The sequence below is a fragment of the Tasmannia lanceolata genome, unplaced genomic scaffold, assembly GCF_043159265.1.
Source record: "Tasmannia lanceolata isolate RefF3 unplaced genomic scaffold, GAP_Taslan_0.1 ptg000002l, whole genome shotgun sequence".
Classification (NCBI taxonomy): Eukaryota; Viridiplantae; Streptophyta; class Magnoliopsida; order Canellales; family Winteraceae; genus Tasmannia; species Tasmannia lanceolata.
This window is the reverse complement of record NW_027518679.1, coordinates 34,141,878-34,166,144: the sequence shown is the minus strand read 5'-3', so window position 1 is coordinate 34,166,144 and position 24,267 is coordinate 34,141,878. Positions and strand designations below refer to the sequence as shown.

Below are 24,267 nucleotides of genomic sequence, written 5' to 3'. Positions count from 1 at the left end.
TAGGGGTTTAGGTTCTGATATGATAGTAGGTTTAGGCTATGGATCTTTAAAAAGAGTTTCCGGGCTTGAAAATGGTGAAACTTGCAATAAGGTTAAAAAATGTTTGAAAGTTGAGATTCTTGTGAGTTTTAGGTGAGGTTTAATCACTAAAACAATCCCTCAAAATCTCAAAACAAGATCTTGAAGAACAAGGGAGATCTATGGAATTTGGGGTTCTTCTAGTTTTAGGGTTCAAGAATAAAGAAAATAGAAAATCTGATTTACTAACCTTGTTTGTGATGATTTGATTGTAGAAATAGAAGAGAATAGGTGAGAGGAGATGAGAGAAGATGGTTCCAAACCACCAAGAAGAGAAGATAAGTTCCAAGCTTCAATGGCTCACAAAAAAACGTCAATTTTATTCAATATTCAAAAAGTGACTCACATTGCTTTCATAAGATGTATTTATATGAAAAGATAACCTAGAAGATAACTTAAGAAATAAGCAACTAATCTCAACCATTCATCTCATTCAAAGTAAACTAAATAAAGTTAAAAACTTACCAAAAATAGTAATCCCTTAATAGACCTATATCACTTCTTAAAAACACTCATAACTTGCTCAAAAGACATCCGAATCATGTGATCTTGGGTTCATTAGATAGGCAATTGAAAAACCTTTCTAATAATACCAAAAAACACTCCAAACGGATGAGATTTGATGTCTAAAAAGTAAGCTACAAATAAAATGACGAAAATAGTAAGCAAATAATAAAAAAAAGACGCCCATGTCTGTGGCCCATGCTAGAGTCTCCGCCATCAGTCTCGTCCACGTTTGCGCTTGTAAACCTTGAATCCACGCCCATTGTTGATGTCCCCATCACTTTCTCAAAAGTATGTGACATACATCCATATGGACAACATCACACCAAACTTCATCTTTATAATTTTTGCCCATTGAAAAGGGAATTATTGACCGCTTATCAACTTTTACCTCATTTCCCTTTTTGAACCATGAGATGCGATATGGCTTTGGATGTGGTTCGGTCTTTAACTTGAGCCTGTCCACCATTTCTTGTGAGAGAATATTCTCACAACTTCCACCATCAATCACGATTGTGCATACTTTGCCTTGTGCCTTACATCTAGTCTTGAAGATATTAGATTGAAGCCAATCTTATTTAGTATCCGCTGTTGGAGTAGTCAATGCTCGGTGAATCACCAAACTATCTCCAACTTCGGCTTCAATTTCTTCTTGTTCCACATCACCTTCATCATAGACGGGCTCAATCGAATCATGAAAAGCTTCATGTTCATCTCCTTCATCAACATACTTCACACGAACATCGATTTGTCGTTTTGGGCAATCACTTGCACGATGACCAACTTGACCACATTTGAAACAAGTGAAATTCCGATTTCCACGTCTCACACTACTCTCAGTCTCAACACATGGTGAATCACGAACAACATTGTTATTGGGACGCCCACCTTTGGCAACGACATTACTTCGTGAAGATTCACCCCTCGGAGAGGGGTAGAGGCTACAAACATTCACTAACTTTTTGCGCCACTACGAGCAAGCTTAGCCTCAACTTTCAAGGCTAATTGATTTGCATCGTTGACTTTCTACAAACGTTGCATCTCGACTTCATCACGAATTGGCATATGCAAGCCACCCACATACCTTGAGACAAGTTGTTCTTCGGTCTCTTGTATGTCATTTCACACGAAAAGTTTATAGAATTCTTCGGTGTGCTCAACTATGTTTCTCGCCTCTTGACGAAGATTGTTGAATAGAGAGAATGCTACTTGAGCATAATCAATGGGAAGAAATTTCTCCTTTAGTCTCGATTTCATCTTTTCTCATGACGAAATCTTAAGCTTTCCTTTCCATAGCTGCATTCCTTGAACTTTGTCCCACCATGCCATGAAGCCTTGTTGCCACGAGCTTCACACGATGGCTTTCCGTCGTATCTTTGTAATCGAAAAATTTCTCAACGGCGCTAAGCTAATCGAGAAACTCTTCCGGATGTAAGCGCCCATGGAACTCCGGAATATTGATTTCAAGGTCGTCCGAAGCACGAAAGAACCTTGCTTCCAATGGCTTCTCACGTTGGGCCTGATTAGCAAATGGATTGACATCGAATTCATCGCTGGAATGATTGTGGTCACTACGAGTCTCTTGACGCTCTAAGCGCAAAGTTAATTGCTCAACTTGCCTATGAAGTTCTTGTATTTCGTCATCTCTTGCATTAACCATCGGATTGTTGCCGTGCCTTCCTCTAGGTCTTCTTGCCGCCATGGAAGAAAGACAATGAAGAAATGCCGCCCAAAAGCTAATCTCAATCTCTGATACCAAATAGTGGAGAGAAGAACAAGAGGGAAAACACACACGAGAACTTGAGGAAGGATAATCAAACAATGGGAGTCATGCTCAACCACAAAAGAGTTTCTTTACTTCATTCAAAATATTTTCTTCAATCCCCCCAAAATGCATACTTCATCCCCTTTTTACATATTTTTCCACTACCTAAGTCATTTACTCCCATTACAACTTTAACTCAACTCAACTCAATTAAGCCTTTGTCCCAAACTAGTTGGGGTCAGCTAATAAATCCTTTAGAAAATTTTCATGAAGAAGGTGAAAGGATCTACCCGGCTCAAATTGACTAAGTTTAATCTTGACACTCGTTGGGTTCGTCTACATGGACCGTTTTATTCCATGCTATCCTATCGAAGGTCATGTTCTCTATTATGTTCCTAGCCCCCAAGTCTGTCCTCACTGTTATTAATTACCTAATATTTTGACCCTACTTGGAAACTAGAACAATAACAACTTTCAAAACCTCTTGTAACTCTAAACTCCATTATTCCAAGATAACAACTTCCAAAATGCCATAACTAACTTGAGTCTCTAAGCTTCACAATACTTTGACCACCATTATAACACCAAAATCGAGGTCCACCATACTAGGCAGTCATGCATGCCACCATTTGAGCTACATCAAATATCCAATCCCTTATTGGAATAACCTTATTAATATAAATCAATCAGTTTTGTATAAAACTGCAGCAATCAAATCTGAGATGTATGAACCTTAAAGTAGCCACAAAACTGGTCACAAGTAAAGTAGAGTGGAAGCCCTATTCTGATTCACAGTCATACGATAGTACATTTTTGATGAGACATCCAACATGCACATTTTCCATGAGATATCCAACACTCAACGCTCTTTGAATCGAACTTTAGATCTTATTCTTCAATATGAATTCCTACAAACTAGAAAGTTATGCAGAAGATGGATGCTAAAGAAGTATCTCTCTGTCTCCTCCAAAACCTGTCATTTTTCTTTTCATTACACAAAAGTCTCCCTAAAAATACAGTCTGCAACAATATATATGACTCTTGACATCCTACATAATAGTTTCAAAACTCTCCCACATTATCGTCGACTCAACTCCCCGGAGTCGACTCCTTTTTACTTTGCCCGCATTCTTATTCTAGTCCGCGTTTTGCCTTACAAAATCAATCAAAACTCCTTCGACTCTCTTGAGTTGTGACTGCGCCAACCAAGTAGTCGGTTGGCGCGACTGAGTACTCGACCGCATTATTCTGAGTCGACTAGGATTTGCGTTGGCTGCGTTTTGAAATATTGTTCTAAACTAAACTTCCCACTTTTGACAAAATATCCTCACTTAGAGCTCCCATTTGAAGCCCTTTGAGCAGTGTCATGAGTAGTCATAATTGTCCTCTTTTAATTTAAGTGAAACTTAAGCGACCTTTAAAGACAGTTGAGAACACTTGTAGTGACTTGTAAACACAGTTTACCCCATTCTAACATAAGTGACTTGGCTGCCATTAAAAAAAAATACATAAGTGACTTGACTTGACATAACATAAGTTTTGTAAAAAACATATTACTTAGACTTAAAAGACAATTAAAGCATAACAATGAATATACACAATACCTACCTAATGGGCCCTCTACTTAAAAAAAATAATTCACACATAAACCCACCCTATGGAATGTAGCCACATTTTCATGGGACTAAGCTCCATCTCCTCTTGCACCTATTCTTTCAGCTCATTTAGGAGGATGAACTGCATCTTCAATTACCAACTTGTGGAAATCAAACCTTCAAGAAATTGTTACTATTGATATTGCAGGACTTTCAAGATTGCATCAACCCAACATAACCAAGTAACTATCAACCTTGAATTTTCCTTCAAGGCTTACATTACCACCTAATGATAAATTTCTAGTTTGCACATTAACTTCTTTCGAACCATAAGAGGCATCTCACATCATTCTAACATAAAAAAATTCCAATTGTCCAAATGTGATTTTCCAAAGAATGTTTCTAAGATGGGGTCAAACTCTTCCAATGTTGAGAAATCAAAATTAGTAAAAGGCCTTACATGTTTTTTCATTGGATAACATTTCTTCCCCTATCATACTCGAATTGGCCCTGGAAGTTGCGCTTACCATTTGTTCCCTTATCTTCGGTCTCATGGAATTCATCTTTAACCTCGTCCAAGCTTTTGTCGACAGATCCTGAATTAATTGGATGTTGATGCATCTCCTAATGCCTAGGGTTTCCCTCCCCTTCAATTCCTCTGATATTGCTCTCGACGTATCACGACTTAATTGACACCCCTTCGTAGGAACAAAGTAAGCATTTAGTTCATATGAACAAGTTCGTACTTGTTGTCGATTTAGCGTTCCTTTTTGCCAAAAAATTTAATCTTGTCAGATTTATTTGCCTTGTTGTCGAATAAAGTCTCTAATTTCATCAAGGGTTTTATTTCCCTGCACTTCTTGACCAGTCATAGGACCCAATGTCTTTGTTGGAGGCTTAGTTTGTAGGTTTGATTATGCTATAGGACCTTATTCTAATATAAATGCTCTGATTTCCAAAATTTGATGATGATTGTGATTTCTTGATTAATCAATAGATATGAAATTTATAGCAGATCTAAATTTTGTGACATCTGAAATCTCTAATAGATTTGAAATTAATGTAAATAAAAAATCTATTATAGCTCTAATTTTATAGCAAATGCAATGTTTATATTATTATGGACAGATCCCTAACAATTATCAATCCATAATATATAATCTTAGACTGAATGTTAATGCCAAATAACACAGCCTAAACATGCAATACCCAACCCCATTTCTCAATGGAATAACTTTTTGAAGATAAATTAATTTTATAAATAGAACATGAGATGTACTGAATTACTGATCTTGAAGTAGTGCTGAAATCAGTGCTAAGTAAAGGAGAATGAGAGCCTCATCCTAGGTTATTCACACCCCCAGGATAGTACCTTTCCCTTAGTGAAATTTAAAACCCAATGCTCTCTAGATCGAACCTCATCCCCGGATCTTCAATCTTCAAGTATGAATTCCTGCACACTAGAAAGTTATGGAGAAGATGAAAGCCAAAAAGCCAAAAAAGGTTTCTTTACTTCTCCAAGAAACCAATCCTTTCTTTTATTTTCGTCAAACAAAAGCCCCCCTCCCCCCCCCGCCCCCCCCAAAAAAAAAAAGTTTTTAAGAATATTTGTAGGTCTCTTGATAGCTTACCTAAAACTAGACCCGGCAAAAAGTGACCTGGACCGCCCGTAATTTACTGGTCTGAATTAGTGAACCTTTGAAATTTGACCCGGCCCGGCCTAACCCATAAAAATGGGCCGGGCTGGATAAATCCGCAGGTGCCCATGAAAACTCAAATGAATTTAATCTCATTCATTTGGGTTACAGACTTCCATCCGTCTCTCGTCTCTGTCTGACTGTCTCTCTCTCATTTTCGCCTCTAGGGTTCCCCTTCCCCCAATTTGCCGTCGCCGTCTCGTGCCGTCACCGCCGCCCCTCGTCACCGCCGCCCTCTCCAACGCAAGTTGTCCTCTCTCTTCTCTTGTATGACAATCCTAGTCTTTTTTTTTTTTTTTTTTGGCAAGAGACAATCGTAGTCATTTTTCACCTTCTTCATGAAAATTTTCTAAAGGATTCATTAGCCGACCCCAACTAGTTTTAAGTGCCTCCTGGCATGCTTTATTGCTAGTGTTGCCACAATTAAAGCAAGAACTTGGTAGCATTGAAAATGGTTGTTTCTTACATTTTTTTACTATTCCGATGGTACTGCTGCCAAACAAGGAAAACTGTACTGAGGGTTTATGAAAGCAGGCAATGTCAGAACTCTTCCAAATATGATGGTGCACTGGGAGTTTGCCTTTGATTGGCATGTGAAAGCAATATCAATTCCTTGTCTCTAGGTGATGCAGCCTGATCTAGTGAGCCATTTATGGTAGTGGGAGTTTGAGGGCCAGGTTGAGTTGGATTGGGGGACCCCAGTTGGCTTCTTATAGAATGATCTTCTCTCATACCAGGTTCAGCTAGGGAATTGCAAGAGATCTTACCAATATGGGTTCAAAAGGTGGTGGGTCATGGTCTCCTACAAATGAGGCGATGAATCAGTATTAGTTGGCATTTTGGATTATTTATCCCAAAATCCGAAGTTTGTGACTATGATTAATTGTTTCATATGCGTCGTGGTTGATTCTTTTTGTTTTAATGTCAATATAGTAGTTTCAAATAATTTAACTCTCATCTCCCAAACAGCCAAATTTCTCTCAATGATCTTTACCTGATTAAGTGTAGTTTTGGTTGATCAATTTTAGCTATTGGTTCATCTTTTGTTCCCATTATTGCTCAGGATTTTAGCTTGTGCTATTAGCCTTAACTTTAATACCCCACAGTATTGCTTACATTATTCATATCATTCAACATGTTCAGTTACTTGTTGGAAGTAAAGAGCAATATGAATTATAATGAGATATCTCTGGCAGGTTCACTTTACTATAGTTCATGATTGCCTACCCTTGCCTGAGGAAAAGTTCAAAGCAGTAATCAAAGATAATTATTATGCGAAGAACAAGTTCGATTGTCTGCTCAACTCCAAACAGGTTCTTAATTCTTATTCCACTTTTCTGCAAGTGATATGTTCTTGATTGCATATTGATTGTTGTCAACTTATACTGGTCAACAGGTGAAAAACTTGTGTAAGCTTTTCCTTGCGGAACCTAATCCAAAGCAGGGCAAGGAGGCATCTAGCACCGTAGATCGGGAAAGAAAGAGGCGAGGTCGCGATAGAGCGAACCGCCCCTCATGGGGTGGGGAACCCATGTACCCAAGGCATCCTAATACATACCAAAGGGAGGCTTATGTATCACCACCGCCCATAGCTCCGCCCTTACCTCCTCCAATGTATGCCTACCCTAGCAGGCCAATGGAAATTGATTACTACAGAACAAAACTGGAGCTTCATGACCGTCGGCTTATGGACTTGGAACCACCACCAATGCCGCGAGGTGAGATTGAACGCCGCGATCCGTATGGCTTGTACCCTTACCCTCCTGCCTACCGTGATCATCCTCTCTTTTCGGCAGGCCCACCCCCAGGGTATTTTCCTCCGCCCTTGTACCGATACTGAGATTTCGGAACTGTGGATTGAAAACTTGAAGCTTAAACCTGTCCAACCATTTTCCATTTTCTTGTTTGTTGCTTTCCATATGTTGCACAAAAAGAATTTGAAGTACCCTCATATGATATCTTGACGTTTACTGAGTTTATAGTCCTGATGCCAGTCGGATTTATATTGCATGATTACCAGTAAGTTGGGATTAGACAATAGAGCAGAGGCGTATGCAGGGCCTTTTTTTAGTGTCACTTTCCCTAGAATTAGATTAGTAGTTTGAGTATAGATCCATAAAATGGAAGTTAAATATAATTTTCTGCATCTTTATCATCTTGACTTTTTTTTGAGTATTTTGCCTTATTAAGTGTTATTTCTGATTGTTTTTGTTTGACAGGGATGGTGTCCTACTCACTTGCAAAAATAATAGCTTTGGGTATATGATTTTTGACTGCCAGGTGGGTCAAGGTTTAATTGAAATGTAACAAGCCCACACTATCTAGTGATATAGGGGCCACTCCCTCCCCCCTCTCCCAAACTACTGCCTCAGACTGGGGTGCAACTTGGGCCGGGTTCGACCTGAATTTGATGGGTTCAACCCGATTTAATTTCGGGCTGGGTTTAGGTTGAGGCCTTGGGCAACCCGACCTGACTTGAACTCGACCCCATCCCCCTAATTTTATTTTGATTTTCAAAATCTTAAAGTTATGGTTTTTTTTAATGGCTGAAATTTCATTGAAAGAAAAAGACCGAGATGGTCAAATACAAGCTAAAGAAAAAACAAAGAAGATAAAGAGGAGGCAAAAAGACCAAAAAGACTAAGGCAAAAAGGCCACCAAGTGAACTCCATCCCTAGCAAGCTTGTCTGATACTCCATTTGTTGATCTTTTGATATGGTGAAATGAAATACTTGAGTTGTCCAAGATGTCTTTAATGGCCTAAAACACGCCACAAATCTCCACGGGAAGACATGAGATCCACTTAACCAGCGGATAACATTGATGGAATCCCCTTCTACCACCACTTCATCTAAATCTTCTCCCACTAGAGCTTAATACTTTGATGGGCCACACGTGCCTCCGCCTCGTTTGAGTCGGTCACTCCAATGGGGCCGGCGAAGCCCCACTCCACTAAACTCCCTTATCCCCCCCCCCCCCCCCCCCCCCCCCCCAACCACACACACACACAACAAATGCCCGCAGGACTCGGATTTTCAGTACTAGACCCGTCAAAATTAAGCTTAATACATCCAATAGTCGGCGGTTCCCATTCCTGCACAATCGGATGACTTCGCTCCAAGCTAAAAAACACCACTCCACTCATTGCACAAGTCAAAAGCGAAAACAACTTTGAATATTTCGAGGGTTTTCACCAAAAAGATTTGATAGAGCTACCACCTTATTAAATAGGTAAGAGTGACTATTCGCACACCACTCAAGTATCCTGGCATTTCTTTCTTTCCACAAAACCCAGCATTTCTTTCTTTCCTTCGTATTTTTTGTTTTTAAAATTTTGACCCTAACCAACCTAGCCGGACAGCTCGATTTGGAATATTGGGTCGCGTTGGGCTAGGGTTGAGAGATTTAGTGGCGGCCTCATTGACCTGATGCTTGGGTCGAGTCAATTCCTGTTTCCCCAACATAACCAAACAATGGATGACTTGGAATCCAGAATCCAATCTCATTCCTTGTTATGCTATTTGCAAACAAAACAGCTGTAATGATCATAATTTATAAACAAAAAAGTTCCAAAGGTACTGGTTTAAGGGAATAATGGGTGGGCTGAGACTTTTCTCATGATGAATCTTGTGTGTAGTGGCATTTATTTTCATCAATTAGCATGATAAATGTCTGGCCAATCATGCTTGCGACACCAACATTAATGCAATTTTTTTGGGAATGAGGTACTCTACCCAAGAACCCTATAGGAGCAGTTAGATGCGACCAGTTATGTATTCCTTATATTCACACTAAATAAATAGGGAAATGATATCAACACTCCAATGTTTTGATCACGCCCAACTAGCTTGTCTTTTTGTATTTAAAAGGATGTCAACAGGTTATTACGGTTTCCAAAAAGCTCTCGCAAGCCCATTAAAAATACAAACGGACAAGCAAGGAGAGCGTGAATATCAAAACATTGCAGTGCTGATATCATTTCCCAGTAAATACTGTTTTTTTCTTTGTTAAGTGATTAAGGGGGTTTTCTTTCCTCTTTTTGTATCTATTTTGCTATGTTTGGTTGCTTGTAGATGGGTGGGAGATTAGGAGAAGAAGAAGTCAACGGAGAAATCAAAAGAAGATCAGTCAATATGGAGATTAGTGGTGGATGTAGGGAAGGTTGTTTGGTTGCTTGAAGATTTGTGAGAGATCTCCCAAACGTCTTCTCAACTCTAAAATAGGAGATATCCCCAAGATTTTCTCTTGAAATTTCTTCGTTTTTGTAAAATTTGGCGAGAAGATTTAGAGGGGGCCACTTCACCCGACCTGCTCCCGACAACCCCGGTAGTCAAAGACCCCAAAATTGCTAAAATGACAACCAAACAACCTGCGGCAGATTAAGAGAAGATCATTCCCCCTTATTCTTCTCAAGAATAAGTAACCAAACATAGCATTTGGGTTAGAGGCAAGGTTTTATGTCCCCTTGTAACTTCTTATTTCTTATTAATATAATGGGAAAATGATAAAAAAATGTGACTTTTAACTGAAATTATGAAAAAAGGGGTCTGCTTTCTAATTTAAAAGAAAGTGGTGAAATGGATCCCAAAGCATGTTTTAAGACAAGAATGCCCATTACTTGCTTTTCCCTCCATTTTTTTGACAAATGGATCCCAATGCATTTCACCAACCCTTTTCAACTTTTTTATCTTCTTCCCCACGCCAAGTGTTGAAAGTCCATCGCCTTTTGTAAAACTCCATTACCTCTGGTAAAACTCCATTGAAGACTGCTGAAACTCCATTGCCTTTGAGAACTTGTAGATTTTATTGGCTCTCTTTATTTTCTTTGGCTATTAAACCTAACCCTCCAATGTCATTCATTTGCTTACGTTTTACATGTTCTTTACAGTGCTATGGTGTATTGTCATCCTCTTGCTTTACATCATGTTTATTTGTCCTCTCTCTCTCTCTCTCTCTCTCTCTCTCTCTCTCTCTCTCGTCCTCTATGTTTCTGTTTAGAGTAAAACCCGGATGAAACTCCTATCTATATACAATCAGAACTACTATTTAAATGTTTAGAACCAATATTTAGACCTCGGAACCAATATTTGCACATGGAAAAAAAACATAACCGGAACCAACCCTATTCAATTTTTATTTAGAGAAACCTTGAATTTATAATGGTATCCCACTAAATTAATCATATTCATATTATTCCCCTCTAAATTGAGGAAACAAAAATATTTCTTAAGAAAAAAATTTTCCACGAGAAATTTAGTGAATTCCCTACTCTTGCCTCATTCTTGGAAATATGAAATAATCTTGAGTTCATTTGCCTTCCAACAAGAGCAAAGGGGTGGGGGGACAGGGTCATGCAGAGGAAACAGAGAAAGTTATGAAATATATGATTCCAAAATTGCTTGTTTGAGGCACAAAGGCTTTTGAAGGGATTGTGTAGAGCTGAAAAAGAGTATAGCAGAATTCCACTTTATGGGTGTTTCTAGAAAAAAATAGTAATAGCATGCAGTGCCTGTGGACAATAAAGAAGGGCATTTTTTTTGTTCAGAGATGGAGGATCTTTTACCATTGACAGTAAAAGTTGCATACTCGTTCTCAATTGTAAAACACGAATCTCATGCATTTGTTCTCTGATCATATCTCTCTGTTACATTTATTTTAGACCAACAGATCCACCTTTCCTCACTAAATAGGGAGAGTAATAGAACAGGTGACTCGTCATCGACAAATCTCAATCGTACGCGTGTCAAGTCCATGGGATTGAGACCATTGATTTAATTAGCCATCACATGTATCGGCTATGTAAAGGTGAAGCATTATTGGATCAATCAGACCATCTTAGCTGGCGAATTAGTGGCCTAAAATAAGACACATGTTAAACAAGACCAGGGCAGTAAATGTGCAATGGACTCTACTTCCAATGAGTAAAAGTTACACCGTTAACAGTCATGTATCATAAATGAGGATCCATTAATTGTTGATTCCAAATGGGATCTTGTGTTTATAATCATGACCGTCGATTTAACATCCAATCGGAGATTCCCGACACTCCACCGAGATCCCTGAATTTTACCTGGGATTTATCTTAATGCTATGTTTGGATGCCGGTAGATGTTGGGAGGATTTGGAGAAGAAGAAGTCAAGGGTAAGGGTAGATTAAAAGCAAATCAAAAGGGAATCAGTCAACGGGAAGATTGAGAGCAAATCTCCCAGACATTGTTTAGTTGGGTTAGGAGATTTTTTTTTGGGAAATGTTATCAGCACTATTGTATTTTGATGAGGGCACTCTCACTTTATTAAAAGTACAGTATGGCCCGCACCATTGGATGATCCAAACCATCCATTAGATGGGCCACAGCCTAAATAGGCTGTGCCCCAAAAATTATTTCCATAGGTTGATCCTAACCGTCCAATCTATAGAGGGATAGGATCAACCCTCTAACAATCAGATCGGAGGGTTAGGATCAACTTACGGAAATGATTTTTAGGGCACAACCTACATGGGTTGTGGCCCATCTAATGGACGGTTTGGATCATCCTATGGTGCCGTCCATACCGTACTTTTAATAAAGTAAGAGTGTCATCATCAAAATACAGTAGTGCTGACAACATTTCCCTTTTTTCTTTTTACAAGAATTTGCTAGCCACCTTCGCCGAGGCCACTTGCTCGGCTTGTGGCCCATCCTTTGATGCAAAGATTGGAAGAAGACTTGGGTGGAAAGGTGGCTAGCAAAAGCCCAAAATGGAAAAAATGGTAAGTTTTAAATGAAAAAGTACCCAAAAATGGAAACAAAGCTGGAAAATTACAAAAAAAATACGAATATGTGGTACTAATATATGACAATTACCAAAAAAAACTTCAGAAAGTTATAAAATTATGACAATTACGAAAAAATTAATTTGCCTGAAATTCATCCGGGAAATTTTGAGGTTTCCACGTCACCGACAAGAGCCCGACATCACCGGCGGTCAAACTCCCCAATTTCTTTAAATTCCCAACCAAACACCCTTCGGCGAATTAGTAGAATTACATTCTCTGCTATTTTTCTCAAAATAAGAGAACCCAACCGAGCATAAGTGATGGATATCACTTATGTGATGCCCCAAAAACCCTAGAAAATCTCGGTAAACTCCGAGATATTCGCATCCAAACAAAACATAAGGCATTGTTTGGATTGTAAGAAAAACATTTAAGATGGAATTTTTTTTCTACTGACTCCGAGATATTCGCTACTTGACGGTCGGGCATCATATAAAAACTCACAATCATAATACTGAAAAGCCATAATAACAGTATCATATATCACATATATACATTACTCATTTTCTTTATATTAAAATAGGGGATTTGCTAGAGAATTTTGCGGAAAGGCATTTCGCAGCTGACTTTTTCATGAGAGAACAGACACCTCAGATGAATTTTAAACAGATTTTGTCTTATTTAATTCATCTCAGGTGGCTGTTCTCTCATGCAAAAGTCAGCTGCAGCGAAATGCCTTTATGCTAATTCCCTATCAAATCCATTAAAATTGGCCTCTGAGAACATAAATAAGGTGAATGGCCAACGATTGTCTTCTTAGCTTGCTTTAACTATGAGTGCTGCTACAGAGACCAAGAGTGAAACCGAAAGGGGAATTGAACAAATCCCCCCCCCCCCCCCCCCCCCCCATGTGCCACATGGCATGGGATGAGTAGTTTTGCCATTTTAAAGAAAAAAAGGCGAACAAAAGAGGAACAAAATTGCTAACTTGTGAAGAGCTATTTGTTCGGTTCCACTCTCTATGCGGTTACCAGGGGCAGAGGGAGATATAGCGTGGGGTGGCCACGGCCCCCAATGACTAGCAAACTCCCTTCTATAGTACTGCAAAATCCCTTCTATAGTACTTACAAAATCCCTTTTTTATGGCCACAGTCCCCCCAATGACTAATGCAAGCAAAGTGTAAACTAGTCTGGCCCCCCAAGTGTAAATTCCTGGCTCCGCCCCGGGCCGTTACCATATAGTTATTCTTTAACTAAACATGCATGCCAACAAGCCGTCTCATGCTATCATTGATATTCTTAGGAATGATTTAGATCATACATAAATGGAAAGTGGAAAAATTATATGGTGAATGCACATGTAAGTCAATATCTTTGTGGTACGACAGAAGTATTTGATGCAACATTAGCATCTTAAAGAAGTGTGCTGCTGTTTGGATCAAATATCAAGGGCTATACCACTAGTTCCGACTTACATGCGCATTCACCATATAAAATCTTTGGTAAGTGATATATTTGCCTTGTTTTTTTTCCTCGGACCAACTCCCTCTGGTGTATTTATGAATTATGATTCCTGTTTTAACACCATAAAGGGGTGGCCCAGGACCCGAAAAGGGGGCACGCATTAGGGTTGCCTCTCATGTGCCAGTGCCAGCTTGCTGCCACGTGCTCTGCCAATTGTCCCATGTGGGCTTGCTCCCTCTCTCGTATCTATCTTGAAAGAGAAAATATCAAGGGTATTTTCGTCATTACACAAACACGCGGTGTATGTATCATCTCAGCCGTCCGATACTTCAATCAGTGGATCTGCATGCTGATTTATAGACACGAGGTATTGTTTTGTATAACTCATAAAACTAGGGGTAAAATTGTAAATTGCAAATATTAGTGACAACATGAGGCCGAATATCACGGGCTAATCTGATACAGTAGAATACCCGAAACGTTGCATGGGATTAGTTGAATTGACCATTTTCGCCCCATTGATCTCCCACTTTCTTACAAGCATCGTATGGGCGCAATCGTCATTGTGGAAATGTGAAGTTTAAGCTGAATTTGTGAGGCTTTTGTTTGTTAATAGGTGTGGTTAGGTCACAGACATATTAATGTCGTTTACACGGGTGGGTCCCGTGGGGTGGGAATCCAAAGTACAAATACAATCCCCTGATCCCTGAACTTCTATAGGAATACACTTCTAGACCACTGTTTTTGCTTTTCCAAACCCTTGAATTGATAATGGCACTCCCTCATTATATTGGAATTCCTCTTTTTTTTATAAGTAAGCTTGGGTTAGGCAGGACCCCTACGAGTGTATTAATATCGGAAAGTTTCGGTTTCGTTCCTCACTGAAATCATTTCGATCTAAAATTTTGGATTTCGGCTGAAATTTAAAACCTTGTGTATAAGGTCATAGTTAGGAAACATGGACTCGGATCAGGACTTGATCAATCATGGAATCGAGTAGAACAAGTGACTTAGTGCGTCAAGTAAATAACTTTTACGTGTGTATAATCAGCTAAGGGCATCTTTGAATAGCACTAAAATTTATGTACATATAAGTTGGTATGCACGTAGTGTTATTTGCATATAATCTTATGTGCAAGTAATGGTTAATGGTTCCCGTAGCAGTCTTAGTGTCCCATTTGCAAATTAAATTAACTTGAAATAAGTTCATTTGCTAATAAAGATTGATTTAATCATCTAACTACCAAAGGTAGAACGGCTCGAGCTATAATAATAAAAGAAATGAATTTAAAACAAAATCCTAGAACCCTACAAGTCAAAAAAGAACCAAACAAAGCCCTAGGATCTTATGATTGAATCTTGAAAAGCCCCCATAAAAACCTAGTTCAAAGTAGTTCATGATTCATGAACATGATAGAAAAAAAGCCTAACACCTAACAACTTGAAATAGAAGGGATGCAACCAAAAAACCCTTTATGAAATAAAAGGTTGAGTGCAAGAACCCCCTAAAACCCTAGACCCAAAAAATGGTCCTCATTATTGAAATCCCACTACCTATGTGCTCTCTGTGTTACAATCAGAATCCAAAGAAGAGAAGTGCTCACAAGTCAAAATCCGTAAAGCAAAAGACTTAGGGCATCTTTGGAAAGCATGGAAAATTATTCGATGGAATGTTTGTGGGCCCAACTGTAAAAGATGATTTGAGAGAGAATTGATGTGGCATAAGTGGAAAGAGCATGAGATATTACTTCGAAAGTGTAAAAAATAATATACTACTTCAAATTGTTTTTTTCTCATGTTCGCAAGTCTTTCCATGCCTGCCCATTTCTCACAACTGGTCCCACTATATACCATGGAATATTATTTCATGATTCTCAAACAGTCCCCAAATAAGCAGTTAAAATATTATTGGCAAATAGAATCCTAAGTCTTGTGTTTTGCTACATTAATGAAAGAAGAAGAAAAGGGAATCAAAATGCTAGAAACAACGAGGAAGTAAGGTGGGAGTTAGGTGGGCACGTTCGTGTGTCTTGTCATTGAACCTTCACACATGTCATTTGAAGGACCGTTGAGTTGGCGATCTGCTTAAACCCTTTTGATATAGTTGGCTTGAGCACTTTTAGTTCACCTACATGCACATAAAAAAACACCTAGACCTAACCCTAGATACAGCAAGAGAGATTTTTGTGCTCTTTTTCTTTAAAAAAAAAGAAAAAGGAACAAAACAAAAGAGGTTGCGATTGGACAAAACACAAACAATATAAAAAGGAAATTAGAAAATTAGAAGAGCCAAGGAGAAGGGATTTTTAAATATTTTTTAATTTAAACACAAAAATACAAACTTCTTATGTGCTTACCTTTTGAGGTTACTAATATATAGATATCAACCATTTTTTTTTCTAATAATTTACCCTCAACTAAACTCAATTGAGCTCAACTCAACTAAGCCTTTGTCCCAAACTAGTTGGGGTCGGCCAATGAATCCTTTAGAAAATTTTCATGAATAAGGTGAAAGAATCTACCCTGCTCAAGTTGACTAAGTCTAATCCTGACACTAGTAGGGTTCGTCTAAATGGATCATCTTCTTCCATTCTCTCCTATCCAAGGTCATGTTCCTAGCTATCAAGTCTTTCATCACTGTTTCTACCCAAGTTGTTTTCGGTATGCCCATACCTCGTTTTACTCCATCAACTTGGCACGAGTCACTTCTCACTAGAGCATCCAAAGACCTACGCTGGATATACCCAAACCATCTTAAACAGTGCTCTCTTATATTCTCCTCAATTGGTGCCACCCCTACCTTTTTATGGATGTCTTCATTTTTAATTCTATCTAACCCTGTGTGGCCGCACATCCATCTAAGCATCCGCATCTCTGCTACACTCATCTTATGCACATGCTGCTTCTTGGTGGCCCAACATTCTGAGCCGTATAACATGGCTAGCCTCACAGATGTCTTATAAAACTTTTCCTTCAACTTGGCATGTATTTTACTGTCACACAGAACTCCTGAAGCATGCTTCCACTTCAACCAACCTGCTCTTATTATGTGGTTAACATCCTCTTCAATCTCTCTACTTCCTTATGTAGCATTGAACCAAGATAGCGAAAGATATCCCTCTTGGGTACCTCCTGTCCAGTCATATTTACTACATCCTCACCCCTCCTCCTTACATTACTAAAGTTGCATTCCATATATTTTGTCTTAGTCTTACTCAATCTAAAACCTTTGGATTCCAAAGTAGTTCTCTATAACTTAACTTAGCATTAAATCCTGCTTTGGTTTCATCAATTAATACTATGTCATCTGCAAATGACATACACCACGACACCTCATCCTGGATACTCTCCGTAAGTTCATCCATAATTAGTGTGTTGGAAAGTTGCCTTATTTCCCACCCACAGTAGGTGGCTTGCGTGGGAAGGCAAGAGGCAAAGATAGAAACCCTCTTATTTGGATTTCTTGGAAACAACTAAAAAGAGGAAGTGGCTTTCTTCTTTGGAGAGAGGAAAAATCAAGAGAGGGAAAGAGAGAAAAAGAAAAAGAGAAGTGAAGAGAGAGAGACAAAGGGAGAAGAAGAAGAATATAGGGTTTTCTATCTGGATTTTCTTCTTGGGGTATTCTCTTGGGTTTCTCTTGGGGTTTTCTCTTGGATTTTCTCTTGGGTACGATCTTAGGTTTGAGAAGCAAGGAAAGGGTTGCGGGTTTGTGGGTTTGTGATTAATCCATTGTAATCCTTGTATATTATTTTTTTCTCATAGTGGAAGATCGTGTTTCTCGCCCGTGGAGTAGGCTTGGCCGAACCACGTAAAATCTTGGTATTCATCTTGTGGCTTGTTTGTTTATTTTACTTTTCCGTTTAATTTGTGCACGATCAGATCGGATTGCTCGACAGATTTTCTCAACAAGTGGTATCAAAGCTCAGGTGGAGCGATCGTCGAGGCCGGGTGGAGTGATCGTGGGTGTTGTGGTTGGATCGCGGTTAGAGTGATTTTTTGGAGTAGAAAGATTGTCCAAGAAAGATTCTCGTTCGAGGTGCAGCGCTACACCGTGAAGAGCGGAGTAATCTGAGATGGCGGTAAAATCAAGTTCTACTCAGTTCAACATCGACAGATTTGACGAAAAGGGAAGTTTCACCCTATGGCAGATGAGGGTGAAGGACATCCTAGTTCAACAGGGCTTGTCTAAGGCGTTGAAGGGAAATGATGGGAAGCCGGAGAAGATGACGGATGCCTAGTGGGAAGACATTGAGTCGAAGGTGTGGGACATGATCCCGCGAGAGGGGCTTGGGGCGCGAGCCGCCGCACGCTCTCTCTTTTGGTCTCTCGTTCCCACGCGATTGGCGTGTGCATTTTAATATTGATTTGAATTCGTCTTTCCTGTGGACTTGGGATCACTAAGGCAATCCGAATTCCACACGAAAGAGACTGACAGAGTCGCCACCTAGATGTGGGATCTAGGACCCATAATTAACCAGAAATCTAGACTCGCTACCTGGTTACGAGAATGGAAGGTATGGGGAGTTATCCACCACATGCACCATTCTTGTCCGATAATCGGTCTTCGATTCCAAAAGCTAACTCTTTTAAATTTATTTTAAATGGCTCATTCAACTCTATGTTAATGTGCGAACTAAGTGACATGCATCCTAGAATCTAATTTCAATGTGAATCCTAGATGTGTATCTTGATTTATTAATTTGTCTGGATTCATTCTAAGTGAAAGTTCTCCTAGAATTCTAATTTCATGGAAAACCCTAACTGATTTGATTAAGTATTTACAAGAAAATTAATATACAAAACACCACAATTTGTTGTGGTGCCGACTCGCGGGTGGTATGCCGTCAGACATCCAAGCTGCCTACGTACCCAAGCCTCACTGGGATCAGAGTCGACGTAGTTCGGTGCACCTAAGCTAAGCTACATATGCCTAACTCAACTAGGACACCGACTTAGACGGATTTGACTGTTTCAACAGTTTTAAGAGGAATTATTTAATTCAAGTTGAGGATTTTATTATCTTAGGATTTCATCTAAGATGCTATATGATTCTTATCTGAATGCAAGTTGTCCCTTAGACTAATGCAGGTTTTGCCTACATCCTAGTTTACTAGGCTTGTCCTAGGGAAAGATCGGGTGACTAGTGTAACTAGACCTATGGTACGGTTGCTATTCATAGCAAGCGTCCGTGATGAGGCTGGACTCCTAACTCTAGGACTCCCTAAAACCTAGGACACGGCACGACACCAGTGTTCCTAAATTGGGCTCTAATGGTTCTTAGATTGGAAACCATAATCCAATGGTTCCGAAAGACACAAGATAAATCGATTTAAGTTCTCGAGGTTAATGAGTTTCAGATTTCGATGATTTTCAGTTTCTAGACATTTAAGGATTACCAATGGTTCTAGGGTTCACCAATTTCGGCCTTGAATGGCATCCAAAGGAGGGAATCGTGCGCTCTTTCCTTGTGCAATTTAATACTTAGGTTATAGCATCTTATTGCCTGGCAGAATCTCAGGATTTCCGTGGACACTAACCTCGGAGCCAACAACATGCTATAACTTAAATATTCAAATTGTCAAAGATCAAGTTGCAATTGGGATACGATTATGGATGCACGGGCCATTTTTCCAGGAAAATCTAAAGATCCTAAAATTTCTGTTTCAATGGATTAAGGAGTGAACATGTGACAGAATTTTAAAGTTCTTTAGGAATTTTTATATGATTTTCAATTAATTTCGAATTTTCCATGGATTTTATCAATTTTAAGCATATGAGCGGTTTTACAAGTGAAATTGTTGCAAATAAATTCGAAATGATTTGAAATTTCTACAGCAGCAAGATGAAAATGTATGTAGCTTACAGGATGAGTTTTGCATATTTTTACATTAAATTCACATTTAATCTTGATTAAACCATTAAATGTCCAGATTGCACAATTAACACATAAACTAGTAGAAATATAACTCTAAATTCTATGAAATTTCTACAGAAATACTATATGAATCAAAATAGCATGCAGTGAGATTTTCATGAATGTTTGAAATTATTTACTACCAATTTCGGATTTTACAATTTCCAGACTAGATTATAAATTAACACTACATCCCATATTAAAACAGATCCAAATCACACGAAACGTTTACAGTAACAAGTAATATGGAAGATAAGACTACTGTAAAAATTTTATGAATTTTAATGATGATCTGATGTTAGTAAAAATTCTCCTAAAATCTGATAAGTTTCAAAGAAAATATTAAATAATATACCAAATAAACTCCAAAAATCTTTACAAATTCATGGTAAAATGAATCAGTAACATATTATTTTCCCACGAAATTTCATTAATTTTAGAATCTGTTTGGTATATAATTTAATTTTTCTTCGTCAAAAGATGTTTTTTGAAGAGTTTTCCATTTTTAAAACACAATTTGCGGAAAAAATCAGAAAAATTCGGAAAAATACAGAAATATTTTGAGAACAATGCACCTACCTGTGGTGAAGATCTCCGCCCAATCCAAAAAATATAAAAAATCCTGCCGCCGCCGATCCGCTCCGCCGTCTTTCGCTTTCTCTGGAGTGTTTAGAGGGAGTGATTGAGGGAGTGAAGAGATAATGGAAGAAGAATATTAGGGAGAGGGATGGAAGAATATATTGAGGAAAGGGATTGGAGGGAGTGATTAGAAGAGATAATGGAAGAGAAAGAGATAATGGAAGATAAATTTCTTTTTTTTTCCTCCCTTTTTATGGATGGGAAGGGAGATATATATAGGGAGAGAAAGAGAGAGAGAGAGAGATATGTTGGTGGAGAGCTCATCATGTTGTCCCTCTTAGTGGAGAATCCATCATTATTGTTCTTAGTGGAGGGCCCATCATGTTTCTTAGTGGAGAGTCCATCATTATTGCTCTTAGTGGAGTGCCCATCATGTTTCTTAGTGGAGAGTCCATCATTATTGCTCTTAGTGGAGGGCCCATCATGTTTCTTAGTGGAGAGTCCATCATTATTGCTCTTAGTGGAGAGTCCATCATTATTGCTCTTAGTGGAGGGCCCATCATGTTTCTTAGTGGAGAGTCCATCATTATTGCTCTTAGTGGAGGGCCCATCATGTTTCTTAGTGGAGAGTCCATCATTATTGCTCTTAGTGGAGGGCCCATCATGTTGTCTTAGTGGAGAGCTACCATCATTGCTCTTCATAAGAGGCCTCACAAGAGGCCCCATTGAGGCCCCACAACGCGGGCCCCACAACGTGGGCCCCACAACGTGGGCCCCACAACGTGGGCCCCACAATGTGGGCCCCCGGTTGATTCAATTTTAAACAAATGTTCAATGCGGGCCCACCAAACGGGTACAAATTCTCCCTTGCTCGGATTCTCACGAATAACCCTTCTCCGCACTTTAGCGGAAAAAAACAGAACATTGCAGAAATGACCAGAAAGATTTGAGAAAGCGTAAGGGACGAACACCGGAATACAAAACACTGAAAAATTGACAGCGAAACCCTAATTTCTTTTTTAATCAAAGCAGAGCAAAATGGGGTGTCTACAGATGCCCCTCTTTGGTAGAGATGACGTAGTCATCGAATACCAAAGTCAAAATGACAGAACCATTTTGCGTAGCTTTAATCGACAAAAGACTCTACGGAACCTAGACGCAAGCATTTACTACCTAATGTAAAACCCAAAACGAAGTCCTAGAATTGGAATGTAGTAAAAAAATCCCGCTGCGGTGCCGCTCGACATCACATTTATATGATGTTCAAAGAGAAAAGACCATTTTTGAATGGACTCAGAATGAAATACCATATTTTTACGGCTTCCAAGGAAATGAGACATCACATTTGTATGATGCTCAAAGAGAGTAAGAGACCATAGTTGTATGGACCTGAAGAGAATGGAATACCGTAGTTTTACGGAGTTCCAAAGAAATGAGGTATCATATTTGTATGATGCTCAAAGAGAATAAGAGAACGTAGTTGTATGGACTCGAAGAGAATGGAACACCGTATTTTTACGGAGTTCCAAAGAAATGAGGTATCATATTTGTATGATGCTCAAAGAGAATAAGAGAACATTTTTGAATGGACTCAGAAGAGAATGGAATACCGTATTTTTTACGGAGTTCCAAGGAAATGAGGTATCATATTTGTATGATGCTCAAAGAGAATAAGAGAACATTTTTGAATGGACTCAGAAGAGAATGGAATACCGTATTTTTTACGGAGTTTCAAGGAAATGAGGTATCATATTTGTATGATGCTCAAAGAGAATAAGAGAATATTTTTGAATGGACTCAGAAGAGAATGGAATACCGTATTTTTTACGGAGTTCCAAAGAAATGAGGTATCATATTTGTATGATGTTCAAAGAGAATAAGAGAACATTTTTGAATGGACTCAGAAGAGAATGGAATACCGTATTTTTACGGAGTTCCAAGGAAATGAGGTATCATATTTGTATGATGCTCAAAGAGAGTAAGAGACCATAGTTGTATGGACTCAGAAGAGAATGGAATACCGTATTTTTACGGAGTTCCAAGGAAATGAGGTATCATATTTGTATGATGCTCAAAGGGAATAAGAGAACATTTTGAATGGACTCAGAATGAAATACCGTATTTTTACGGCTTCAACTTCGGTTGAGATGAATTAATGAATTTGACAATGAAGAATTTGGAGATTTTTCATGAATTTGAATTTGACGTAGGATAGGGTTTGATGAATGATGTACCGTTCACAAACGGCCTCAAGGAGGTTAAGAGACCATTCACAAATGGATTCAGAAAATGAGGTACCGTTCACAAACGGGCTCAAGGAGAAGACGAGACCATTCACAAATGGACTCAAAAATGAGGTACCGTTTACAAACGGGCTTAAAGAGAACACATGACCATTCACAAATGGACTCGAGAAACGAGGCACCGTTCACAAACGGGCTCAAGGAGAACATGAGACCATTCACAAATGGACTCAGAAAATGAGGTACCATTCACCAACGGGCTCAAGGAGAATAAAAGACCATTCACAAATGGGCTCAGAAAATGAGGTACCGTTCACCAACGGGCTCAAGGAGAAGACGAGACCATTCACAAATGGATTTGAGAAACGAGGCACCGTTCACAAACGGGCTCAAGGAAAACATGAGACCATTCACAAATAGACTCAGAAAATGAGGTACCGTTCACAAACGGGCTCAAGGAGAATAAAAAGACCATTCACAAATGGGCTCAGAAAATGAGGTACCGTTCACCAACGGGCTCAAGGAGAAGACGAGACCATTCACAAATGGATTCGAGAAACGAGGCACCGTTCACAAACGGGCTCAAGGAAAACATGAGACCATTCACAAATAGACTCAGAAAATGAGGTACCGTTCACAAACGGGCTTAAGGAGAAGACGAGACCATTCACAAATGGACTCGAGAAACGAGGCACCGTTCACAAACGGGCTCTAGGAGAACATGAGACCGTAAATAAATGGACTCGAGAAATGAGGCACCGTTCACAAATGGGCTCAAAGAAACAAGATAGCTTCAACCACGAAGAATTTAGAGATTTTTCATAAACTTGAATTTGACGTAGGATTGGATTTGATGAATTTTTGATTTTTCAGAAATAAGGCAGCGTCCACAAACGGGCTCAAGGAGGACATGAGACCGTAAATGGACTCAGAAAAATGAGACACCGTTCACAAACGGGTTCAAGGAGAAGACGAGACCATTTACAAATGGACTCGAGAAAAGAGGCACCGTTCACAAACAGGCTCAAAGAAACAAGATAGCTTTGATTGATGAATTCAACAACGAAGAATTTAGAGTTTTTTCATGAACTTGAATTTGACATAGGATTGGATTTGATGAATTTTTGATTTTTCAGAAATAAGGCACCGTCCACAAACGGGCTCAAGGAGGACATGAGACCGTAAATGGACTCAGAAAAATGAGACACCGTTCACAAACGGGTTCAAGGAGAAGACGAGACCATTTACAAATGGACTCGAGAAAAGAGGCACCGTTCACAAACAGGCTCAAAGAAACAAGATAGCTTTGATTGATGAATTCAACAACGATGAATTTAGAGTTTTTTCATGAACTTGAATTTGACATAGGATTGGATTTGATGAATTTTTGATTTTTCAGAAATAAGGCACCGTCCACAAACGGGCTCAAGGAGGACATGAGACCGTAAATGGACTCAGAAAAATGAGACACCGTTCACAAACGGGTTCAAGGAGAAGACGAGACCATTTACAAATGGACTCGAGAAAAGAGGCACCGTTCACAAACAGGCTCAAAGAAACAAGATAGCTTTGATTGATGAATTCAATAACGAAGAATTTAGAGATTTTTCATGAACTTGAATTTGACATAGGATTGGATTTGATGAATTTTTGATTTTTTTGAACTTAATG

General features: G+C 39.1%; 1 protein-coding gene across 2 annotated transcripts in view; it reads left to right on the top strand.

Annotated features, from left to right (window-relative positions):
* Positions 1–7,613, top strand: part of LOC143870776 (uncharacterized) — a 56,067-nt gene extending 48,454 nt beyond the window's left edge. For both annotated transcript variants that reach the window (XM_077376628.1, XM_077376627.1), the window contains 2 exons: positions 6,836–6,952; positions 7,036–7,613. In XM_077376628.1, the coding sequence (XP_077232743.1) occupies positions 6,836–6,952; positions 7,036–7,479 (561 nt within the window). In that variant the 3' untranslated portion in view covers positions 7,480–7,613. The remainder of the gene's footprint in view (positions 1–6,835; positions 6,953–7,035) is intronic.
* The last annotated feature ends 16,654 nt before the right edge of the window (positions 7,614–24,267 follow it).